The sequence below is a fragment of the Strongylocentrotus purpuratus genome, unplaced genomic scaffold (genome assembly GCF_000002235.5).
Source record: "Strongylocentrotus purpuratus isolate Spur 01 unplaced genomic scaffold, Spur_5.0 spur5_scaffold_14, whole genome shotgun sequence".
NCBI classification, from domain to species: Eukaryota; Metazoa; Echinodermata; class Echinoidea; order Camarodonta; family Strongylocentrotidae; genus Strongylocentrotus; species Strongylocentrotus purpuratus.
Window position 1 is genome coordinate 13,127,988 of NW_022145599.1, and position 14,804 is coordinate 13,142,791.

The 14,804-nt window shown below is 37.5% G+C and overlaps 1 protein-coding gene across 3 annotated transcripts in view; it reads right to left on the reverse strand.

Moving 5' to 3' along the window:
• Positions 1 to 14,562, reverse strand: part of LOC575902 (cytohesin-1) — a 64,176-nt gene extending 49,614 nt beyond the window's left edge. The window contains exons 1-2 of one of the 3 annotated variants that reach the window (XM_030984234.1): positions 14,274 to 14,562; positions 5,424 to 5,497 (exon numbers count right to left, since the gene is read on the reverse strand). In XM_030984234.1, the coding sequence (XP_030840094.1) occupies positions 5,424 to 5,497; positions 14,274 to 14,394 (195 nt within the window). In that variant the 5' untranslated portion in view covers positions 14,395 to 14,562. Of the gene's footprint in view, positions 1 to 5,423; positions 5,498 to 6,929; positions 6,949 to 7,803; positions 8,122 to 14,273 lie in introns of those variants that run through there. The other 2 variants (XM_030984235.1, XM_030984236.1) reach the window with 2 other exon arrangements.
• Between the last annotated feature and the right edge of the window lie 242 nt (positions 14,563 to 14,804).

The following is a 14,804-nucleotide window of genomic DNA, read 5'->3' on the forward strand; positions in this document are numbered from 1 at the left end:
CATCAGCTTCCATTCCAATACATGAATGGAAATACCACATCATAAATTTGACACCTAACTCAAAAGAAACATAATATCTTTTCAGGATTGGTCCTTGACCAATTCTGCCCCTAAATTTCACTTTTGGACTAAAAAGGGTCTGATTGTCCCCCTACACAATGGTAGCCATGTCAATCATAACTTGAGTTGTTTGGGCTCCATTTATAGAAACAGTATGTTGTGGTTGACTCTCATCACTGTCAGATCTTTTGGTAAACAGATTGTTGCATTTACTTGGCACACGACAGTGTTTACTACCATTTGAAATGGGCGTAAAGGAATTTCTACACTAAATTTCTGAAGGCGTTGTAGGTGGACCTCTCAAAATAGGACCTCATCTAAATATTTCAGAGCAATGTCAGCACCATAGCTTTTCCTGTGAGTGGGTCTACCAATGACCACAGTTTCCTGCTGTAGGCCATCTTGTTCAATGTTTCGGAAGCATTTTGTAAACTTTATTCCACTCCACATCCCGTTTAGCACCACCAATACGAAAAAAAGTTAAAACATAGACTTGTTCGAAAGTTGAAGCAAAAGGGAGCTAAAAGGGTCTCAGTTTAAATGTATGGTGAGGTATGTGAGGTATTTGGCTAGCCACTGTTGAAAGCATTCTTATAAACTTCCAAGAATCCATGACTTCAACTTAACTTACTTGCACATTCTATCAATAATATAATGTTCACATAATATGCAAATTAAAACTTACAGCTTTCATTTAATAAACATGTCAAACCCATCCCTTTTCTACTGGGTTATAGATTCCCGGCACAATAAACTACAGCCCAATGCCTGAATGAAATCGTGATATATTTCGCAACTCTCAAATTCAATTCAAACAATTTGACAAATGATCTACAACAGCAAATATAATTACTCTGCGATTGCATTAACTTTCGAGATTGTCATTAATACCCACAGCAATTCATCTTCCTTGATCAAATTTGTCTCTCGAGTGATCAATGCCAAGATACTCAGACGAGGGGATAACTATCTCATTTTTTGTCCTCCTCAAGTCGCTGTCCTTTCCGACTGGCCAATAATTTGCTCATTTAAGCTCTCCCCGCTCCAGTCCAAATACAATAATCACATAATTAGGCCCGGCACCATGGTCAGAAAACCGGCTTCTTCTTCCCTCACTGGTTTCTAGCGGTAATTATAACAGACATCATCACTGCATCAGTTCCTAGACCTATCTCGTTCTTGGAGGTACTAGGTCAAAAGGAACACAGGCTGCACCACAGAAGAGAATCTTGATATAATCTTGGCATCTAACAACATTCCCCCGCCCCCCTTTTGAGTATTAAAGGAAGTAGGGAAAAAATTAGAAAAAATCAAGAGAAAAGGGGCCAAATCGGGGAAAAAACTAAGGGAAAAATGTGGGGGTGGGAAATCGGGGAAAAAATTAAGGAGAACAAATTTTTCAGGTAATTATCAGGCCTGAAAGAAAGACATGACGTCATGAGCAAGGCAAGCCAAATAGCACATAAACTTGGATCCAAATTGTAGTGATTATTGACAGTACTGGACCCAAGGAAACAGAAAATTTCGTATAGAAAGACTCCACATGTACATCTACATGTACTGTACGTGTTTGGCCAGGATTCGTGACAAGAACATCAATGTCCACTCCTTAACAAGCCCATCACTCTGGGCTAATTTTTCTTGCAGTTCGCCCGAGACCGCAAAGGTTAGTTCTTGACTGGACTCTGAACCCCCCTCTGTTGGAGGGAGAGCTTGTAGGTGGTCCAATTAGGACCAAGAGCCGCAGGACAGAAGGGAGAAGAAGGGGAGAAGGATCAACATGGATGGAGCTGGAAATGAAATGCAACTACGGTAGTGACAACTCACTTACAATTTAGAATGAGACACCAGAGGAAGAAATGCGTGTGATGGTCCATCGACATGGATTTCATAATCAATTGCAATCTACGACAATTTTCTTTTATCTGAAATGCGGAGAAATCAAAAATAAATATGTACTAAATGATAAAATAGCAGAAAAGACACAAGAAAAAAGGAATTATGTCAGGAAAGCCAGGGAAAAAAAATTGTAGAATAATATATTAGCAGCATGCATCAATGAATGGCAGTAAGTCAAAGATATTTGCATAACGTGAAATGTACTGTATATGTACACATAGGTACCTGAAAATGTAGATTGTACAGTATGTAATGTACATTTGTACATTTACTACATGCATGTGCCAAAAGAAGGTGTGGCGTTTACTTTGCAAATGAAACTTTATGGATGGAAAAGACATTTGTATGAATCTATAGAGGGGAAGAGTCAGCACTAGAAATCAATAAACAACAGACAGAGATCATAATTGATGCATAAACATTAAACACAGAATGAGAGAAAGAGACAGGGAGAGGAGACAGCGGAAGCCTGAAGAAGGCCCTCGTCTGTTCCGAGGATGCTGGGATCAGCCGAGGTCTTGCAGAGATCTAACCTCCCATGACATCTTGAACTACCACCAATGCCTTATTTGGTACCTGACAGATGAAGTCCATCACATCAACAAGCTTATATTGACAACTTTTTTAAAAACTTTCTATTCTTTCTAATTCTTCTTCATAACAAGCAATATCGTCACTTCATTTTATATTTACATGCCCATTATAATTTGAGAGAGCAAAGAGACATATTTCTTGTAGCAATTCTTCTGTTACTCACTTGGTGATAAGGATCAAAATGTAAAATCATGTTTTTTCCTGTTATTACTTACAAAAGTGTATTTCCTTCTGTTTCATTTTATTTGGATATTTACCTATTTTAACTTGAACATCAGATAACCAAGAAATTAAACAATTAATATTTGTAAACTTTGGTGGTTCTTTTAGACTAGAGCTTCACATAAAAAAATTATGAAGGACATAAGTATGGAGAAAATTGAACAAGGTTGGGAAAACATAGCATTTCCATGAAAGAAGAAAAAGAGGAACCAAAGTTAGACATCTTAATTCCCTTTAACTTTTCATACTTAGATGTAAACAGGATGTTCTTGCATACAACTTTTTAATTGTGGAAACTGTTGTAACAGACTGAAAGGGAAAGGAGCGTTTATTATATATATATCGTGGTGATTTCTTTTTTCCAAGTCACATGCCTACATTCCGTTTCCTCCTGGTTTCTCTCCAATGACATTTGACACAATTTGGTTTCCTTTCGCTTCCTATGTCTTTCCTGAGACAGATAACAGTCATACCCGAAAGCCCTGCAAAGGTCTCTAAAGTGTCCTTGTGCCCAGGGCACTGTTTTTCAAAGAGTTCGGATTGGTCTGAATCGAATCAAGTCCTTCAAATTAATCGCAAATTATCTCCAAAGTACACTGTTGTGATCGATTTCAAGTTGCGATCAATTCAAATCTTTATCATCCTTACAACATTGTGTGATATGTGGTCAACATCACAATAGCTACGTTCATGCGCTTCCATCATAATCATAAACTTCAAGTTTGCGAAAACCTCAGTTATAAAGAGTATATTAAGAAGCTTGGCAATCGAGTGAAGCATCATAAAACAGCAAACACATGACTTCATAGTGTATATATGAAGGATTGTATGTTGATTGAATGCATAATAAAAGATATCCAGGCTCCAGAAATCCATACTGTACATTCCCCTTTTGGTCATGTGATGGTTGTTGGAAAGCACTTGGGAGAAACCTCTTGGAATATAAATCTTCCATTATGGATGATTTTTTACAAGTCTTGAGGCAGAAATGGCATGAGGGTAATCATCAAAGGTAGCTTGTTCAGACCATGAAACTTGGTTAAAGAAACATTGTATTACATGTATAAAGAATCGTCATTTGACAAAAAGGACATACTAACCAGATAACTACATTGTGTAAAAAAGAAATGTTATAATGATATCCATTTGATACAACGTTCAGACTTCAGACTAGACTGGGAGAGAGAATCTTTTTGTCCAAAACAAATGCTAAAATGTCACTTTTCTTTTATTTTTGTTGGTACGCATTTAGACTAGATACAATTAGATACAATTTAACATAATTAATTACAGCTACAGCATACAATGTACAATGTACATGTATACAATTCTTGGACAGCGATACAACAAATTCTGGTTGTGTGAACGCGGGGTAAGCGAAGAACGTCTACCAGCCAGGAGCATTCCACTTGCAGCTCATCAAGAGCACATCAAAGCGTGAAATCACTCAAACTCACAATGGGATCTGGGAATACGGGAATTCATCCTTCTCAAATGCATTCTTTGTCCACAAAAACTTCCTCTTTCTCCCCTCAGGGATCCCCCTTTTTTTTCTTCAGTAGCCTAAGAATAGTTTGCAGATACAAAACCTTGGTCAGTCGTAGTGTGCAACTATCTTGTCTCTATCCAGTATCCACAGTCTACTGCACTCCACACGCTCTCGACTTTAGACACATCCAGAGATTTTGTTGTTGTTGTTGTTGTTTTGGTTTATAGGCGTTTATCATTCAGAAGTGAATATTTACGCCAGAGAGCCAGAGTTAGTTAGGCTCTGCTCAAGGCCTTATGGAATTTTGTCAGTCAAATAGCCTGTGCCTGCAGACTAGGCTAGGCACTTTAAGCAATATGAAACTAACAGAGGTATAACAAGTGATGCGTACTACCAAGGGGTGAATAAAATAATTGAGTGATTAATCAACATTTTGCCCCATCAGACAAAGGCTGGAATGAATGATTTCGCTTGCCGACAGGGATGAATTATTAATATTTCGCAACACGACCGAGAATGTCATTTAGACAATGCTTTGGTTCATGCCGTTGACTCTTGTGTATAAGCTTCACCCAAAGCTTTCCCCATTCCCCATTAACCATTCCCTCTCTCTGGAAGTTTTTGTCATCTTTCTCCCTCTCTTTTTGTGATAAAAAGAAGACAGAAGATACAATCCAATAAGATACAATTCACCCTGGAGCATTGAAATTATACAGCAGATGTTGTGAGTAGAACTCAACCCCAACATGAAATGGAAAATGAGACCATCGCCCGTCGACACATTGGTGCCTTCCCTTATCCCGATCTGGTCCCCCGTCTAATGGACGAAAGTGACTGGAGGCCCGATTTCGTAGACAAGAAGTGCGAGTAATTTGATATGAATTCTTGTCTTCTCCACTGATAGTCAATAAATGAATTACTCCAGTCTTGGATTGGCCCCAGGAGTGCCATTCTCTATTCCAAATTTGGAGATGCTGTTATGGAAAGCAGATTCGCTTCCATTTCTACAAACCAATCAACAAAACAACAAGATGAAGTACTTGGGTATACCATAAAAATAGAACTTCAGAGTATACTACATGTAGTAGTGCATACACAGAATAAAATTATTCCATACATGTCTAAACAACAAAAGATTAAAAGACTGTCACGAGCATACCTTGATTTCTTTGAGGAGCTGCTGTTTTGCCCTCCGGATATCCAGTAATAACTTTAGCTCATTTTCTGTTAGGTCTGTGAAATTACAAAGGGAGACAAAGAAAAGAAAATGACAGATGAGTAATGACATTCAAAGAGCACAAAGAGAAACGTTAAATAGGAGCTGGAGCATCCACTTCTCTAATCTATGCCTGTGCGAGAATAACAAAATCACTGAAATGTAATATAGGCTTGTGTCTGCATTATGTTTCAGTTCTTCTGTGTGCAACCACATAAGAAGTACAGAATGATCATTACCAAACAGGCAAACACTCAACATTTCGTCGCTGTTTTCACGAAGTGACGGTAGTGAAAAAAAAATTGCATTCCCTTTGCGTTACGATTTTCCTCACTACCGTCACTTTGTGAAAACAAGGACGATTTTATAACAAATGATACATTCAGATATACATGTAGTTACATAGCTGCAACACCACTGCCACATTCTTAGAACTACATGTACCTGGTGGTAGTGATAAAACAAAGTGGAGCACAACCCCTTATTCAATCGCGCCTCTACATTCTGTTATCATGCAGTACTTGCAATATTCATAAATGCAGATATGTGAACCGGCATAATTAGACGATTCGCTCGAGGCAAATGCCATTAGTTCCATCCTTCCTTAACTAAATAACCTTGCCTCAATGAGAATTTCAATTGTCATGGTAGTGGCATAGCGTGAGGTTTCATAATGCTGGCAGAAAAAGCCATTTCATAACAAGAGAAATGTTAGATGCTGTTCCACAAGTCAAGGGATTAGGAATGTACATCAACATCCGAGTGCAATGTTGGAGACACTGATAGAACTAGAAGCTGATGGTTTATTTTACTTTATTCTGAACATTTCTTTAAAATTCCCAATGATTTGGTAGGTCTACATATATATCAATGTGAACTTTATTATAAAGAAACATGCACTATTAAAAGCACCTGATGTTATAGTTGTTTCTTTCAATTCACTCTGATAATAGCATAGCCTTCACTACATTGTAATTCCCAGCATACAGCCATGGATTATTTCCCTCTGCAGGCATTCAGTACAAAAACCTACTTGTATGCATACAGACTACAGATTTAAGAAAGAAAAAGAATCAACAAGCTCTCATGTAGGCCTACATATATGTACAGTACACATTGGAAATAACATGTAGCCCAAACATTGTAATCTTTATGTACCCGGTAATACTTGCAATCCACTTTTAGAAATTTCATTTACACATCAAAGTATAGGCCCAACAATTCAAGATGGGATCTTAAAACATGTTCAAATATACTGTAATGATTATGCCCCAACAATAAAACACAGAGGCATCTATAGACAAAAATCACTGTGCTGTCTGTGCAACAAACAAGTTGTGAGTCAGAAGATTTGTAAATTCTCAGGTGATCTGTAAATATTCCCAGAAGTACAGCTCATGCAATGATTCCACACACAATCATCCAGAGGCAAGAAGCAACAAGGCTTACGATTTCGGATTTCACAGTCGACGCACAAACTCCTGATAAGTGATATCCAAAGCAAGTTGAGGTAACCATAAAATTGAATTACTGTAGGCAATAACAAGCAACACCTCTTGTCGACTGAATAATAGACAGCAGAGAGGGATTCTTCACTCGAGTGTTCTTACATTCCACTCCGTCTTGTCTTGTCTGGCATGTATGCAGATTGCAGCTAAAGCAGGGAATTTCACAAAGTTTATGTTGCAGAGATAAACCCTGGTCCATGAAATGTAAATAACTTCCCTGAAAAGATCTTTATCGATTCCTCTGGGTCCCCCAACACAAACTGGCTGAGAGTGAATAGAAGATGAGCGATAACACAACCAGAGCTGAGTGTCTCATGCTGAGACTTGGAATCTGCTTGCAATGGCTTATGTCAGAACTAGAAACATTTTAACCCTCCTGATCCTAACAGATAATAGACAGCTGTTGGTGTATAATTTAAGATTATTCTTCATCTGATTAGTTGTTCAGACACTCCGCCGCTGTTTAAGATTTTAAACCTTCTTATAAAACATGTGTACTAGATTATCATCCCCCCCCTCCCCCCCGACATTAAAGTGGAAGAATATTGTGAAAAATAAATTCATGCAAATCACAGACCTACATGCACTTCACTGCAGATAAACAATAATCTTAATAATCAAAAGTATGACAAGTGACAATGTTGAAATTTGCTCTTCAACGTAGGCCTTTATTTCTTTGCTTGCTCAAACAAAATTTCTAGTGACAAACTTAAATAAGTGACTATTATCAACACAATTTAAAATCAATTGTATCACAAAAGTAATCACACATAGTATGAAATCATATTTTGCAATTACGGGTGAGAAATACTTACACAGAAAGATCTACATGTATGATGAACAAATCCCATCCATGTACAGTGTACATGTGTGTGTATAACAAGTACACATTGAACATTCACGTACAGCAAGAACACATTGAAAATTCATGTACAGGAGTCCAGCACAAATTATGTTACATGTACATCAAGAAAACATGATCCTGCTCCGTTATCTGAGTGCCAACTGCATAAACTAACAGGCAAGGTAAGATAGCTAAGCTTACCAGGCCTGAGATAACAACTGATGGAAGCTTTTCCTTCCCAAACTGTTTATCCTGCAACCTCAATAATTGAGAGGGCAGATAAGAGTGTCTTTATTTTCCAACACCTCAGCAAGCAAACCAAACCAAACGATTGCATCACCAGGACAAATAATCCTTTTCATCTTCTCCCCTTCTTCCCTCCCTCCCTCGTTCATCAAACTTGCAAGGCTTGGCTAACTTACAGGAGGGTACCTGTCTGCTAATAATGAAAAATCAATGCATGTGTGGTTTTCTCAATTACACAGAAGATAATCATTCCATTGAAATCACTAATCTACTCCATTCAAATTGGCAATATCGGGGTCGCTGACCCAGAAGAAATTGAGGACCTCTTACACAACATCAACTTCATTTGTTCAGGGGCGCTACTTGAGATAGAGAACACTTATTGACTTCAATTGTAAATTTGACGAGGATGCTCCTTTGCGAGCCATCCTCTTTGTAAGCCAGTTCTAAAGATAAACAGAACTTCATCTACAGATAGAAGTTATGACAATTGATTAACTGTGTGATCAGAGAGCTATTTGGGGTTCAAATAATGATAATTGACAGGTACTATTAAGTACTCAGTGCACTTGAATCCTACTTGCCATACTAGTGCATTACAACATACAAAGAAACCAATTCACACCTCTTCCAGCGACTGGGAATGAGTGGAACTTCTATAGGCAAGGATGAACTGAACGCAAATATTCTTGACCATCACAGAACAAGGTAGACCAGATAACTGACATCTCCTTGGGTAGAACAACAAACCAAATACCTTCTTGCTTTATCATATCGTTTCTAATTCACCCATCCTCCCGTACAAACAAAAATTGATTTAATAAAGATCTTTACTGTACTACGGGTAGTAGATAATAATGATGATAAAAATAAAAATAATTTTGTTTGTACCCAGGAGAGCCTTTTGAGCATCAATGCTGTTCTTCCTGAGGGCTCTACAATTATTATTACCCCAGAGTTGCCAGGTACCCATTTACACCTGGAAGGAGGGTGGCAAACATGGATTAATGTCTTGGACTGGGACTCAAACCCTCAACCCTCGGATTGACAGACAGTCAAATGAATGAACCACTATTTTTTTTTGACGATTTTGTCGACCCTGGACCAGCAGTATTAGATCCAGGGGGGTGTTTCACCAAAATGATAAGTCCAACTTAACTCTAAGTTGGACTTAAATATTATGGAGACTGGAGAGCCATTTGTAGCCTTAAAATAATATACATTCAAAAGCAAAAATTAGAGTATTTTAGACTTTTCATAAAATTCCACATCAAGAACATGGAATCTCCTTGGTAATAGAAAATATGAATGATTTCAATAATTTGAATCATCATTTTATGCCTTTTCAAATAATTGTTAAGTCCAACTTAGAGATAAGTTCAACTTAAGATCTTTGTTAAACACCCCCCTGGTATCAACATGAAACTTCAAACAGAGTAAAATGAATTACATACTGTACAGTCAGTCCCTATGAATTCAATTACCAGGGATTAATTGCAAGGGGCAAAAGAAGGCCAGTGACATGGCAATTACACTTGCCAAGCCCATGATGTTTACAGGAAGCCGACAGATGAGTATTGCTGGTATGTTAATGTGACCATTGACTATTGCCGCCACGCAGAGCTATAAAAGCTGCTGCTAGCCCTGTCTCTATACTCCCAAAAGTACAAGAGTTCAGAATGGAGTCATTTTCTGATAAATAATGTGCTAGAATCATAAGTTTAATATAAAAGAGGTATACTGTGTAGAGTGTACAGGCTTACACAGAAATAATTTAGCTGATTTAGAATAGATTAGAATAGATATCATTTAGTTTTAAAAAATAAAACTCTGTTTTTCTTCAAATTTCATTTTTTTTTCTTCAATGCAATATCCCCCACAATATAAATCTCATTAAAAAACAGGAATACTCTCCTGGAAGTGTAGGCCCTACATATTTCATCATGAGCCATTACAAACAATTAAATCCTAACATCTGTACCAAAATGACACCTCCCAGCATCAAGTACAACCCACATTTAGCTTTCAAAATAATCAAAAGTACAATTTATCACACAGAGTCATAGATTATTTATAGAATTAAATGGCTCCGAACTGAGTTATGGCTATTTATTCATACAACTGTAAAAGGCTATCAATCAATTAAAATAGACAAGATCGTCCATTTAGAAGGCAATGACAGAACAGCTCTAATTGATCATTACAATTGCATGGCTAGTCAAAACAAGAATTGTTTACTGTAAGTCCGAAGATGTTTACGCCAAGTGGACTTCTCTGGCATCGCAGGCATGTTAATGTAGCCATTCCGCGTTGGCGCCAGGATTGAGCCCCGGGTTTCGGACTAGGAAGTGAGATTACATCGTTCATGAGAAGTATTCCATTCAGCTATTAATGTATGAGGGACTAAGGGAGATTGAGAGAGATCTAACAGACTGATCATCTTGATGGCATCGGATGTTTTTCGTTAAAGTGCTTTGATAACATGGCTCCCAGACCGCCTGTCAATTCAGAAAAAGGTCTGGATCTAGATAATGGACTCCCAAAGTCCCTGGTAAATAACATGTACAGTACAGTATCTTTATCATTGTAATCCTACAGTTGAATTCTATTAATTTCATTTCACATGCAGGGCCTACAACTACACTGTACAAAACATCCAACAGAATTATATTCAACAATGACAGTAATAAAACTGCATAAATCAATGGAGATTACAGAGTATTCATACATTATTTTCCATACATTGTATGCTAATTTTTTGTAATGACAATAGTCATCACTCATCACATAACACTTTAATAACACTCTTCCTCTGTGCGCTTTAAATGTCATTATTACTACCCCTTTCATACTACAATGTATCCTGCACTCTCCACTCCATTGGGAAGCAGAAGCCACCAGTCAGGTGACATGTTTAATCCAACTACACTGTACATTGATGTTTACATCCTATCAAGTACCCATTTAACACCTGGGTGGGGAGAAGCAATGTACATAAAATGCTTTGCTGAAGGACATACAGTACATGCATGCCCTCGATATAGGCCTATAAATATAAATGTCATAAACAATATCAGAATAGGATTACAAAAAACAGATAATATTTTACCTCGTTTGAAGAGAATGATTATCATTGAAAACGACACCTGGTGTTTACAGCTCAGGCAAAAAACAACCCTGTACCAGCAACATTGTGGAAGCCGAGAGTTTTGTTTACAAAAAATTGTAAATTGCAATCTACTTGTGTACAAACACGTAAACAAAAAACACCTGGGTCCTGAAGTGCTAGAGTAATGGCACCTCCAAATGTACAGATGTACATGTACATGCACAATGTAGTCAAGCACTGCTACTGTATGTATACATGTACCTGTATCTTCGCCACACGTCACTCGACTAGACTTCAACCTACAACATCACAAGACACCCTTTCTGAGGCTCCTGTGCAGCTCTTTCAATGTAAATTTCTTGACATGCCTGATAGGTATAATGCTTATGAATTATTCAAATTTGCAGAGAGGAAGGAAGAGTGGGAAGCCCTTAATGAGAACATAGTTTCACAAGGAAATTGCCTGACTGATTAAAGTAACATGTCATCTTGTACAACAGCATACATGTTAATATATATATGTTAATCTAGTCACAACTACTGTACATGTAGTTGTGTTTTACCATGGTTTTACAAACAATGCACATGCGTTGAAAAGAAATATCAAACAGATTAGTAGGCCTACATGTACATCTACATAATGTACATGTTCTTACTTCTGAACTTTATTTGCATCAAGACACAATAAAGCTATAATAGATTCATTGAAAAAAATACTAATAGCCAGGGAGAAAAAAATAACTACATTGTATAAGAGTTCCATCTGAGTATGAGGAAATAAAATAATGGGTAGATAAAAAAAAATGCTAACATTTCATTTTCCAAGCATGTCGGAGGAAGCATTATCTGGAAGAAGTAAAACTTTAATCTGCACTTCCAAGAATTTAGTAGGAAGATGGTGGCTCAAAGCATTGATTCAAAGAACTTCCATATTAAAAGGCCTAGATCTACAATATTCATTTTCCTTCTTGAAATAGGAGGAAACAAATTATTGAAATACAAGAAAATGTGTTCAGCTTGTAAAATTGTAATCCAATGATAAGAACAGTAGACTAGATTCAATAAAAATCAAACATGGCCTTTAAAAATGTCAACAAAAGCTTTAGTTGGCAACACAAGTTCAGAAATAAAACCTCAAGTTCCTGACAATCCAATGCCGTATTAAACTAATTAACGTAGCCTTACTACTTCATTACTCAAGTGAAATACACAATGTCACATGTCAACTGATCCACCGTTATTACTTTGAAGACATCAGCTATCCTCAATATCATAATTTTGACAAATGGACTTTCCTTCTATCTCATTACTCCAGTGAAATACACAATGTCATGTGTCAACTGAGGCCATTATAACTTTGAAGACATCATCACCATCAAATTTTGGGACAAATAACACTTTCTTTCTACCTCATTACTTCCTACAAAACCAGCCCATGGCCAACATCACCTAACACTAGGGTCAGGCTACATGCACTTTACCAAGACACTAGCCGCCCTTGTTCTCCCGGCAACCCTTACTAAATAAAACACAAGGGGGGTTAGGCCTGTAAGGCCAGGCCTAGTCATCGTCCCAACAAACGCTTTCATTATTGGGATCCGTGGCTGTGTGAGCGGATCAAGTTAGATTTAGAGCTCCGAGTCCCCTCTGTGAGGATTTTCTGCCTAATGAGCATCGGGTAACCGTTCAGTGTGTTTCTTCTGACAGCAGGGTAGAGCAGTTGAAAAAGCTGTGGTTTTGTGTACAAGGTGATCACCTCAGCTCAGATATTTTTTCTTTCCTCTCTCTCTCTCTCTCTCTCTCTCTCTCTGTCTCTCTCTCTCTCGCAGATGTTTCAATTGTAATTCTTCTAGTTTGTGGTTCTTACTCAGTATATATGTACTACACATGTACTTTCTCTGGTTCATACCTGCCTTCCAGTAACCACTGGTACATATACATGTAAATGCATGGACTACAAAGGCGTACTATTTGATACATTGTCCATTTAATTATAACTTCATGTAAAATATGAGCCAACAGTATGAGGACATTAATTGAATAAGGAATAAATTGAAAACATTATAGGGCAGTACTACTTTTCTAACGTCTTCATTTAAATGAAAGTAGAAAAATAAAGTGAAACAGAATGGTGAAAGTTTAAAAGAAATCAGACAAATAAGACATTGTTAATTTGATCAGAGGATTCAAAATAAATTATGTATTCATATTCTCCCTTGATAATCTTCCAAATGAACTTCACATCATCTGTATGCAATATTCCTTCAGCAGCAACCAAGCAAGTGGATATTAATAATATTTTCTGTATGGAGCATATGGGAGAGGAACAAATTTGTCAATTTGTATTTGATTGAATAGAATTTTAAAATTCCTATTTCTTATTTTTGTCAGATTTTGCTCGAACTTCCAATCATCCGTTTCTCTCATTTTTCTGCTCCTATTAAATAAAAACCAAGTAAACATCGGGTGGGCTTCACCTTAAAATAGAAAAAAAAAAACAATTCTTTTCCGCTCATACAATGAACGCCATTTATTTGCCCTGATTTAGCTGACCATGCATTGCGCATATATAATCGAGTGAAACAGTAATACATGTAGTTAGAAATACATGTAGTACTGTTCCAAAACAAAAGACCAAAACAATATTAAACAGTTTACAAATTGATTCAATGACAATGTATGGGTTCTAGGGTCTATTTCTTTTCATCATGTACGCAGCTCACAAACCTGTTAATTAGGTCTAACAAAATTGTACACGCTTTTGGTTTTACAAGCAATGACTTGTGAATCACGCGTCACGGAATCAGTAAATCACTAAATGCAAGAATGGATTTTAATAGATCTAATTTGTCTGTTCGTTCAAGTTCAACATTAATAATAAATAATCAATTAAGAAATCTAGAAGAAAGGAAAATAAAGGCATGAGCTACCGATATGTCTACATAATATAGCTAAAACATATATTAAGATGATTTTATAACCATTAGAAATAGTCATAAATTATAATGAATGGCCCCCATGCACACTGAGCTGACACAGCTGCAGCTACATGGAAGACCACCGATGACTAAGAATGCTCGACCTACCCGGGTGAAGTTGGGCGTCGATAGAAGCGTACTCCTGGTGATCTTGCAGGCCCGCAGAATATTGAACTTCGACAGGACCCGGCGACATTACGACCGGACTTTCCGTCATATTTTCCAGCATAAATATCCCAAATAGGTTGACGAAATATCACTAGAGTGGACCACTAAAAGATATTTGTTTCGACAAGGTCGGCAGAATTATCAAATCGCCGTCGGAATATGGAAAAATCAACGATGGACTGCGTGGATCGTTGAGCAAATTCAAGATCTCTAAACCCGGAACTCACTGGCACCAAAATCACAGTACATCTATTGTACAATATACAGTGTGTGCAAGTTAAGTGCAGTGCATATGCTAGTACAAAGCTAGCGATATCCATAGCGCGCGCAATCGTGCCGTGTACTGTACGTACGTACGTACGTGTAGAGGTCAGTGTGCCGTACGTTAGCTCTTGCGTGTCGTTGTTGCATTCAACTTTGACGAGAGATGACGCTATTCCGTATTCGTTTTGTTGATCCTTCAAACTTGCC